This window comes from Aegilops tauschii, chromosome 6 (genome assembly GCF_002575655.3).
Source record: "Aegilops tauschii subsp. strangulata cultivar AL8/78 chromosome 6, Aet v6.0, whole genome shotgun sequence".
In the NCBI taxonomy this organism is placed as follows: Eukaryota; Viridiplantae; Streptophyta; class Magnoliopsida; order Poales; family Poaceae; genus Aegilops; species Aegilops tauschii.
Genome location: NC_053040.3, coordinates 168,235,819 through 168,246,948, shown reverse-complemented (window position 1 = coordinate 168,246,948; position 11,130 = coordinate 168,235,819). Strand labels below are relative to the sequence as shown.

At 47.0% G+C, this 11,130-nt stretch overlaps 1 protein-coding gene across 2 annotated transcripts; it reads left to right on the top strand.

Moving 5' to 3' along the window:
* Positions 1-6,424: 6,424 nt before the first annotated feature.
* Positions 6,425-10,928, top strand: LOC109761200 (uncharacterized). 2 transcript variants are annotated; one of them, XM_020320009.4, is made up of 2 exons: positions 6,425-7,428; positions 9,847-10,928. In XM_020320009.4, the coding sequence occupies exons 1-2, from the start codon at positions 7,356-7,358 to the stop codon at positions 10,548-10,550; spliced, it is 777 nt and encodes a 258-aa protein (XP_020175598.1). In that variant the 5' UTR covers positions 6,425-7,355; the 3' UTR covers positions 10,551-10,928. The 2 variants fall into 2 exon arrangements, with proteins under 2 accessions (XP_020175598.1, XP_020175597.1); XM_020320008.4 differs by having other exon boundaries at positions 6,430-9,707.
* Positions 10,929-11,130: the final 202 nt, after the last annotated feature.

Here is an 11,130-nt window from a genome sequence, read left to right as displayed (position 1 = left end):
ATCTGTGCATCTTATGAGCATGAGCTATACATGTGTTTTGAAGTATGCCATGCCATATTTCCAGTGGTGTAGTCCATGTATTTTTTTGATCTCTGTGGTGACTAGCACAAGCATGCAAAGTAGGCTCCGTAATGTTTCTGATTTCAGGGACTTAGTGATTTCTCTAAGTCCTTGTCTGCTGTTATTTTGTTGCCATGTAAACTTGATGCTACAGAGAGATCCATGCATATTTTGGTGATTTCCAGTAAGGATGTTTTGTAGCTATTATTGTAATTGATCCATTCCTGCAATTGTTTGCAATTATGGAGTGCCATAGCATGACTCAATCTTGCTCTACTTTTGCTATAAAATATTTCTGGCAGATTCTTAACATGATACGCCATTTTGCCAAGCTTATTGTAGTTGATTCATCAATGCTATGCTTGTGTTCTTGCCATGGATAGCTTCATAAACATGCCATATTGCTATAGGTATGCTTGGTTTGTCATGCGTTGCTTTTTAGTGAGTGAATCAAGCTCACAAAGAGGCCTACATATTATTATTTCTGCCATGCTCTGTTTTCTGCTAAGTCTGAAACCTGATAACGAAACTTGCTATGTTTACATGCTTGCCATCATATCTTCTGGTCCTTTTTGGCTTATGGTCAGTCAAGGACTTTTGTCATGTGCATTTAGAAGAACACTGCCATGGCTTGTTTTGCTATGTTAAGTTCCTGTAGCATGTTGATTTCGTGCTCTGAACATTTCTACCTGATGCTGTTTTCTGCCATGTCCAGTTTTTCACCAAGTCTGTGATCCTGTTATCTTTTGCACTTTTGCCATGCTTGTTTGAGCTTGATATGTTGTGATCTAGCCGTAGCTCAGTGTTCATCTTTTGTCAAGCATCTCCTGTAGATTACTGTCATATACTTTGTTGCTATGTTGGGGTGCTGTAGCATTTTACTTGTTGCATTTTAAGTGCTATCATGCTGTAAATCGCAGATTTGTGTCATTCTTGTTTTGCTTGCCATTTGCAAACCGTGCATCCGTTTCCGGTGATCTTTATATCGATTTCGACCGAAATCACCTCATCTTTCCAGTGGCATGCTTGGTTTGCCAAGTTACTGCCATGTTCATCATTTTCCTTCCGGAGCACGCATATGCATCGCATATCATATCTTGCATATCATACATGTTTTGCATCATGTTGCTTGCGCATTTCTCGTGGTTGATTGTGGTTCCGTTTTGTTTGTGTTCTTTTCTTGGGTAGAGCCGGGAGACGAGTTCGTGAACGAGGAACCTGTTGAGTACGCTTACGAGGATCAAGCTTTCGACAACTCTGAGAACCTTGCAGGCAAGATGACCACCCCTCGAAATCACTTCTATCTTTGCTATGCTAGTTGTTCGCTCTATTGCCATGCTACGCTACCTATCACTTGCTATATCATGTCTCCCATTTTGCCATGTCAGCCTCTAACCATCCTTTCCTAGCAAACCGTTGTTTGGCTATGTTACCGCTTTTGCTCAGCCCCTCTTATAGCGTTGCTAGTTGCAGGTGAAGTTGAAGTTTGTTCCATGTCAGAACATGGATATGTTGGGATATCACAATATCTCTTATTTAATTAATGCATCTATATATACTTTGGTAAAGGGTGGAAGGCTCGGCCTTATGCCTGGTGTTTTGTTCCACTCTTGCCGCCCTAGTTACTGTTATACCGGGATTATGTTCCTTGAGTTTACGTTCCTTACGCGGTCGGGTGATTTATGGGACCCCCTTGACAGTTCGCCTTGAATAAAACTCCTCCAGCAAGGCCCAACTTTGGTTTTACCATTTGCCGCCTAAGCCTTTTCCCCCGGGTTTTCGCGAGCCCGAGGGTCATCTTATTTTAACACCCCCCCCCCGGGCCAATGCTCCTTCGAGTGTTGGTCCGAACCGAGCAGCCTGCGGGGCCACCTCGGGAAAACTCGAGGTCTGGTTTTACTCGTAGCTTGACTTATCCGGTGTGCCCTGAGAACGAGATATGTGCAGCTCCTATCGGGATTTGTCGGCACATTCGGGCGGCTTTGCTGGTCTTGTTTTACCATTGTCGAAATGTCTTGTAAACCGGGATTCCGAGACTGATCGGGTTTTTCCGGGAGAAGGTTTATCCTTCGTTGACCGTGAGAGCTTATGATGGGCTAAGTTGGGACACCCCTGCAGGGTATTATCTTTCGAAAGCCGTGCCCGCGGTTATGAGGCAGATGGGAATTTGTTAATGACCGGTTGTAGAGTACTTGTCACTTGACCCCCAATTAAAATACATCAACTGCGTGTGTAGCCGTGATGGTCTCTTCTCGGCGGAGTCCGGGAAGTGAACACGGTCTGAGTTATGTATGACGTAAGTAGGAGTTCAGGATCACTTCTTGGTCATTGCTAGATGACGTCCGTTCCGTTGCTTCTCTTCTCGCTCTCATTTGCGCAAGTTAGCCACCATATATGCTTTTGCCGCTGCAGCTCCACCTTATTACACCATCCTTTCCTACAAGCTTAAATAGTTTTGATCTCGCGGGTGTGAGATTGCTGAGTCCTCGTGACTCACAGATTCTACCAAAACAGTTGCAGGTGCCGACGATGCCAGTGCAGATGACGGCGTCGATCTCAAGTGGGAGTTCGATGAGGAACGTGGTCGTTACTATGTGTCTTTTCCTGATGATCAGTAGTGGAGCCCAGTTGGGACGATCGGGGATCTAGCATTTGGGGTTGTCTTATTTTCATCTGGATTTTGACCGTAGTCGGTCCATATGTTTGTATTTTGGATGATGTATGAATAATATTTATGTATTGTGTGAAGTGGCGATTGTAAGCCAACTCTTTATCCCATTCTTGTTCATTACATGGGATTGTGTGAAGATGACCCTTCTTGCGACAAAACCACTATGCGGTTATGCCTCTAAGTCGTGCCTCGACACGTGGGAGATATAGCCGCATCATGGGCGTTACAGCCGGGCATGCACGGACGTAGCCAGGGCGCCGGCGGGCATGCACAACAGCAACAAGGGGTGATAGTGGATCCAGTCGGTCCCTTACGGAATAGCGCATAAACTAGGGTTTAAGCTTCTGTCACTCTTGCAACCCATCATCTAATAACTACTCCACAATGCATTCCCTTAGGCCCAAATATGATGAAGTGTCATGTAGTCGACGTTCACATGACACCACTAAGGGAATCACAACATGCATATCATCAAAATATCGAACAAATATCAAGTTCACATGATTACCTGCAACAAGATTTCTCCCGTGACCTCAAGAACAAAAGTAATTACTCACAAATGATAATCATGCTCAAGATTAGAGGGGTATTAAATAGCATAATGGATCTGAACATATAATCTTGCACCAAATAAACAATATAAAAATCAACTACAGGATGTGATCAACACTAGCTACTAGTCACCCACAGGTACCAATCTGAGGTTCCGGTACAAAGATTGAACACAAGAGATGAACTAGGGTTTGAGAGGAGATGGTGTTGTTGAAGATGTTGATGGAGATTGGCCTCCCAAAGATGGGATAGTTTTTGGTGATGACGATGGCGATGATTTCCACCTCCGGGAGGGAAGTTCCCCCGGCGGAATTGCTCCACCGGAGGGCAAAAGTGCTCCTGTTCAAGTTCCGCCTCGAGACGGCGGCACTCCGTCCCGAAAGTCCTCTCCTGATTTTTTCTAGGTGAAAGTGACCTATATACCAGAAGATGGGCACCGAAGGTGGGCCGTGCTGGGCACAACCCACCAGGGCGCGCCTAGGGGGGCCTGGCACGCCCTGGTGTCTTGTGCTCACCGGGTAGGGCCCCTCCGGTAGTTATTTGCTCCAATATTTTTTATATATTTCAAAACAATTCTTCGTAAATTTTCAGCTCATTTGTAGATGTGCAGAATAGGTAACTCTAACATAGCTTTTTCAGGTTCAGAATTCCAGCTGCCGGCATTGTCCCTCTTTTTGTAAACCTTGCATATTATGAGAGAAAGGCATTAAAATTACTCAATAAAGCATTATTATGCATAAAACATTATAAATAACAGTAAGAAAACATGATGCAAAATAAACGTATTGAGAGGATCATCGCCGGAGAGAGAGGGAAAATGCAGGGGGCTCACCTAGGAGGCACAGGGAGGCCCGGGGAGAGGATTAGTAACAGAAGACACGGCGGATCATGGCGCGATCAACGGCGGCCGAAGGCTGAAGAAGACCTCGATCCCGTCGTTGCGGTGGCTCCGGGCTTTACCTCATGGGCGAGGAAGACGAAGTAGACGACGACGGAGCTGGTGGGCACGATGGTGTGACTAGAGGAGGTCAGTGGCTATGTGGACAGCGAGGGCATGGCAACGGCAAAGGTGGAGCTGCGCCACGAGGAAGAGAGCGAGCGAGGGGAAGGGGGAAAAGATCTTGCGCATGTCCCCGAGGTCCGCGGTGGCATTCTTATCCATCCCGCGGCGCCTGTAGCGACGCGGACGGCGAGTTGGGCAGTGCGTGCCCGCGTTTGGCATCCATGCGTGGGAGGTGGACGAAAGGCTGCGACAGGCTGGGCTGGGCTGCACTGCGCACATCAAGGCCGAGCCACACAGTAAGTTTTGTCCACTTTTCTTTCTATTTTCCATTTCTTTTATTCCATTCTGTTTTGTATTTTATTTTCACACTAAATGAATTTAGTTAAAGGTGAAAAGTGGTTCATAAATATTAGGCAACATATTGGAGAGGCGCACAAAGTTTGAGGTCATTTGGATTTGTATAAATATTCGTTTATTTTAGAATGGCCAAATTAAACGTTGTGGGACCACTAAAATAATTGCCATGGACAATTTGGGAATCCAAATGGAGTTGATACTATTTTTTACTAATACTTAGGGATTTTATGACATATTGTAAACATTTTTGTTTTCCATTGTTTAGATAAATATATGTTTTTTGACTTTTTTAAATTAGAATTTGAACTGGGCTTGGATCAAAGTGAAGTTTTGCAAAATTAATTGTGATGACATGGCACCACTTGCATGAGTTTACTGTAGCATGACATCAGGGGTGTTAAAGGCAGGCGCAAGCAGACTACAATGCCGTCATGGCGGAGGAGCAGTCTGCGTTGGCGCCTATGTCGGCGTTCCAGCAGGCGCAGGAGGAACAACGGTATAACTTGTTCCTCCTATAGCAGCACCGGCTGGCGGAGGGCCAGATCGACAACGAGCGCGCAAACGAGGAGGCCGTGGCGACCATGGCCATGCCGAACCCCAACTTTGTCGCGGAGCAGCGTGCGATCTATGAGGCCATCCGTACTCAAGCTGCCACTTGCCAGGAAGCGGTCGCGGCTGCAGACGATCACGGACGAGAACAACGCTAGATGTGCGTCCTAAACGCCACCGACGAACTATCGGGCGGCCCAGTTGAATGACGACAGCGCCAACACCACCATTTCGATCGTGGACCTCACATCCACCGGCAACGGACAGGTTGCGGACTCCCTCCGATGATGAGTAGGGAACGGGAGGCGGCGGAGCCTTCTGTCCCATGTGGCTCGGTCCGTCCCTCGTGTTCTACTCTTCCTTGCCGGAGACCGCACCTTCACTTCACGGGTCTTACTGCCGCCGTTCATGGATACGATAGATGGAGAAGGTGGTCGCCGACGCGGAATAGAAAGGAGGTGGACGACGGCCGGCCGCCGCTGTAGGATAGATTTAGGGTTGGGTTTTTTCTTCCTAAATGTTCAAAATGTAATGAAAATTCAGCGTGTTTGTATGAATCTCGGTCGGTTTATATGAAAATCCATCGTATTTACACGAGCTTCATCCGGTTTGTCAAAAAATTGTTTGAAATGTATGTTGGCATCGCCGGATGGCCAGCTCTCGAATCCGTGAACGTGGACGGACGCGGAAAGAAATTCATGGGTGCCGCGGTTGGAGATGCCTTAAGATGGCAGTCATGTATGGTTGGTTTCCCCACCGGGATATTTATAGAGATACTAAGCTCCCATGATTTTAAGCGCTCTGGTGCTTCGGGGGTTGTGGGGTCACTGTGGGACCCGCATGTAAGGTTGTTTGTTGCTTAGTTTTGTTTCCCCTTCTCTCTTTAATTTTTTACAGATTTTAATTCATGAGCGCTTATTAAAATTTGTGAACGTTATTAAGAACAAATAATAATAATTTACATTTTTAGCTTCATTAATATTTATTACATTCATGAATATTTTGAAGTTCACGGACATTTTTTAAGTTTGTGAACATTCTTAAAAATTCAAACTTATTTAATTTACAAACCTTTTTTGAATCCATGAATATATATTAAATTCATGAACATTTTTTATAATTCATGATTTTGTAAACTCACAATATTTTTTTAATCCTTGAACATATTTTAATTAAACTAACCTATTTAAAAAAGTCCCATTTTCTGACTAAGCCGTGGGGCGAACAGAAAAAAAAGCTAACTGACCAAGAGGAGTAGAGAGCAAGCTAAGCGAGCAAGAGCTCTTTGGCCGATCCACGTGAGTGTTATAGCAGCAATTCCATGATTATGATTTTAACGTGGAATAGAACTTCTCAAGAGGCTCAAACGACCACCACCAACTGGCACCGAGACCAACACATGTAAAAACACCACAAGGATACACCAAAAAACTTCATTCTCCTCTAGGCAATATTGTTTCCGACAAAAGCCCGGCACGATATACAAACGAAAAAACACCTTCCTAACATAATTAAAACACAAGTAAACATTGATAAAATCCAAACAAAACAACCGACCGGCAATGATCTACTAAAAATACAAGAACTAATACCACGAGCGAAGAACGCCGCAGCGAAGCGCACGTTAGCCTCTAGTTCTTTTGACTATTGAACGATAAATAAACTGCGCTCTTTCTCCCGAAAAAAAACTTTCCTTTCCACTACTGCTCCTGCTCCTCCAGCCAACAAACACTTTCCGCTGCCCGTCAAATAAGAAAAAACAAACACTTTCCGCTGAAGCAGACCGGATCTCGTCGCACCACCGTGCAGCTTTCACCTGGTCCAGCACAGTCGCCAACCTTGTTCTCTGCCGGCAACTCGTTCCCACCGACCACATCTCGCCCCATCTCGGCTTGGCTGGCCACCGCCCGCGTGCGCCTGCTGGACCTGGCCGTGCAGCAGATCGGTCGGAATCGGATCCTCCCTCAGCGCCGGTGGCGCCTCCCTTGTTATTCTGACTTCTGAGATGAAAAGCCTAGCGGACGCCTGTGGGATGGCCACGCAAGAGGACGGCCACACTGGTGCTCTGGCTTGTGGAAGAGAGGTACAGCAGCGAAGGGAAGGACGCCAAGGATCGCAGCGTCAGCGCCATCTATCTCCGTACGCGCTTAGTGAGGAAGAAGAATGGGAAGGATATGCTTGGAGGAGGAGAGTGGACTGCAGCTCATAGACTCACCATCGCCTCCACAGTACGCAGGTACGTAATTTACTTTTCTTCTTGTGTCGTTTCCATCTGATGCTTGTTAAATTGAGAGAAGGGGAGCCGATAGCAACTCCATTACCCTGCCTTCATTCAGTTGAACTACGATTCTTTTCATGCTATTGTCAACCCTGTGCATATAATGTGAAGTAGTACTAAATTCAGACTGATTGTCAACCTGCTGTCTGCTCGCTCTATGCTTCTAAGCATGACATTCAGATAGATGTTTGTGTGCACATTTTTTTTTGCATAATTAAAATCGGTTATTGGGATCCCTGTCATCCTAACTTAAATTGAGAGAAGGATAGCTGAGAGGTTCAGATGAGCACGATGCTTGTGGAAAATTGTTCATAGCTAATTCTGTGAACAAGTACCATCACAAAAGAGAAAAAAAATTGAACTAGTATACTCCCTATGTTTTTGTATACAAGGCCACTTCGTTTTTCATGTCAGACTTTGACTTATTATTTTGGTCAACATCAGCGACTAGGGAGATGGAGTGGCATTCAGTTAATGGTACGGACATTCTAATCAAATTGTTTGCAACTTGGAAGTGAAAACACGCATGGTATAAAACTCGCGACAACAAAATAGATCACATTGGCTTCGGTTGATTGAGGAAGGCTTGATTTTGTCCTGTCATCAAACTAGAGGAAGAGGTTCCAATGGTCCTTTGCAGCGAGGGATTCTGCGCAGAGTGTTGCTATTGTGAATAGGTATAAATGTCATTTGTCGGATGACCCTGCGCAGAAAGTAGCAAAGTTCAGTTTCATTGGAATTCAGAAACTGGAAAACACGAAAGTGTGGAATGGTATACCATTGGAGTATTTTATGGGTCTTGGGTCTCTGGTGACAGCAGGATGGTGTGACCAATTGATTGATGCATTGTAGCATTTAGGATGGTTGTTAGCTTTGGTCGAAGAAGCAAGCCTTGATTTTATCCTGTCATCGAACTAGAGTTGAAGGCTCCAATGGTCTCCTGCAGGGAGGCATTCAGAGCACAGTTCTGTTGTTGTACATAGGTGTACACGTCGTTTGTCGGATGACCCTGTGCAGAAAGTAGCAAATTTCGGTTTCATTGAAGTTTAAAAAATTCGAGAACTCAAAGCGTAGAATGTTATACCAATGGAGTATTGTGTGGTTCTTGGGTCTGTGGTGGTATTGAGGTTGTGTGACTAATTGATGGCTGCATTGTAGCATTTAGGATAGATGTCGGTTTCGGTTGAAGAAGGAAGCCTCGATTTTCTCGTGTCATCGAATAGAGTTAGAGGCTTCCAATGATCTCTTGCGGGGAGGGATTCAGAACACAGTTCCGCTATTGTAATTATGTGTTACATGTGGTTTGTTGGATCACCCTGTGAAGAAAGTAGCCAAGCTCAGTTTCAGTGAAATGACCTCCGCGGAGTGCCATCCCTTGATTCAGTGATTCATTGGAAACAAGACCAAAAGGTTGTGGCAGATTGAGTACATGGCCCTGTAATTTTTTTTAATTTAGAAATTGGCCCTGTGAAATTGTGGTTTTCTTTTTTAATAAGAAAATCATAAGAAGAAAAAAAAACACAAAAAGGCCGTAAGGCCCACAAACAGTCCATGTACTGGCCATCTTCTCTACAGAAAACATGCTGTGCTATATAATCCCGGTCCCGTCCCGTTGCCCGTTCCCTCCCCCACCGTTCCCCTTCTCCTCCTCCTCCCGCTCAGTCACGGGGAAGCTTCAGAATTCAGAGGACGCACACAAATCTCAGAATTCAGAAGAAAGATCGGGATGATGAAGTTGACAGACTCGAAGACGCTGATCGAGGTGGAGCAACGCGCCTCCCAAGATTGGGCGGAGGCCTCCCTCGCCTGGGCTGAAGCTTCAACTTCTTGGGTGGCAGCGGTGAAGAAAACCCCTGCCGTATCTTTGGTCTCCGCGCGTTGGGCTTCGGCCGGGGGATCATGGCTCTCGGCTGCGTACGCCTGGGCGCCAAGATCCTCCGATTCCTGGCGTCCCGGCAACAGTTCATGGACGCAAGGATCATGCAATTGGGCAGCCGTCGGCCGCCGATGGGCGCTGGCGAGCATGAATTGGGCTGTCGCCGCGGAGAAGTTTCCGCAATGCGCCATCGATTCTTTGCCTTGCGTCCAGTCCGCAATCGATTGGGCGTCCGCTGCGGTCACCTGGGCGGAACCTGCTAGTATCTGGGAGACGTCGCTGTACCAGTGGGCCATGGTGGCCGGACTCTTTGCGGTGGCTGGCGAGAGCGCGGCCGACGCGGCAGCTTCGTCCTACGCCGGTGAGGAGCTCTAGCTTTTCTTCCGTTCTTTTGCTTCTTCTGCTTACTCTTTCTTGATTCTTGATGTTTTTCGTTGAAAGGTTGATTCTGGATGTTGTACTGGTGGTTCTTGATGTTCTAATTTCCTTGTCTTGTTTAGGTCGTCGATTGCCCCCGCTCCACAACCACCCGTGGTCGATTGCGGCGATGCGTCGAGCTGTGCGCCAGTCGGCTTCCCCCGTCAAGCCGTCGGTTGCCGTTGCCGACAGGGACCAGGCTATCCAAGAGCAGACCAAGGAGAGCGTCCGGCCGTCGGTGACCAAGGAGAAGGAATCCACCCCGGCGGACCAGGGGAGAGAGGATGAGACGGGCGCCGCCGTCAAGACGTCGGTTGTCCAAAAGCACAAGGAGAGCGTCGATTCTGTCGCGGCCTCGCAGGAGACGGCCCCCAGCTTGGCCAGCGTCGAGCCGTCGGTGACCAAGGAGAAGGAATCCACCCCGCAGAACCAGGCGAGAGGGCATGAGACGGCCCCCGCCGTCAAGCCGTCGCTGACCGAGGAGAAGAAAAGTGCCCTGCAGTATCAGGCGAAGGCAAGGGATAGGGCGGCCGCCTCCGTCAAGCCGTCCCTGACCGTGGAGACGGCCCGCAAGGCGGCCATCGGAGAGCAGAAGCCCGGCAAGCTTCCGAACCTGGAGGACGCACTTGAGTTCCCGTTCATTCCGGCGCCAGATCGCACCCGGTTGAGGGCATCTCCAACGCTGGGTGCCTATCTAGGCGCTTGTGGCAAGAAAAATAAGTATCTAGAAACAAAAGGGGATCTAGCGCCCACTCTTTCAATGGGAGGCGCTAATAACGGGCTCTAATTACTGATTAGAAGGAAGGGCCCAGACTCTCATACGTGAAAGGAAACGGCCTAGCGCTCGATGCTTAGCGCCTCCCATTGAAGATGCCCTGAGGCCACTAAAGCCTGGGCAGCAGCAGCGCCAGCGCCAGGCCTGATTTGGTGGGTCGCTTCAGACATTTTGACTCATCTCGGATTATGTAGAACTAGCTGCATTCCTCCAAAAAAAAATGTAGAATTAGCTGCATTGCAGATTCTGTGGACTTGTAGTTGCACATTGCAGATTTTGTTGCCTACTCCACTGCAAATTTTCTGTGATGTTCCTTGTTAATATGTGTTTAGCAGTAGGAACAATGAATCTCTTTATGATAAACAGATCCATTTTGCAAGTTCGTTATTACGGGTAGTTCCTACAAAGAATCGGACTAATCATCTTGATTGATTGTGCATAACTGTGACATCTATCTATGGGATGTGTGTTTTTTCTGAAATGAATCCATCTTAATTAAGGTGCCAGGGCACAACTTGGTTGAAATTCGCCACAAAAAAAAGGGGCATAACTAATTTGAACTCGTATATATCCAACCTTGGCATGCAAGTTC

Excerpts from the sequence above, each read along its gene's own strand:
- LOC109761200 (XM_020320008.4), top strand. The coding sequence starts at position 9,197 with ATGATGAAGTTGACAGACTCGAAGACGCTGATCGAGGTGGAGCAACGC. Across the intron at positions 9,708-9,846 it reads GGCAGCTTCGTCCTACGCCG|GTCGTCGATTGCCCCCGCTC; the intron begins GTGAGGAGCTCT and ends TGTCTTGTTTAG.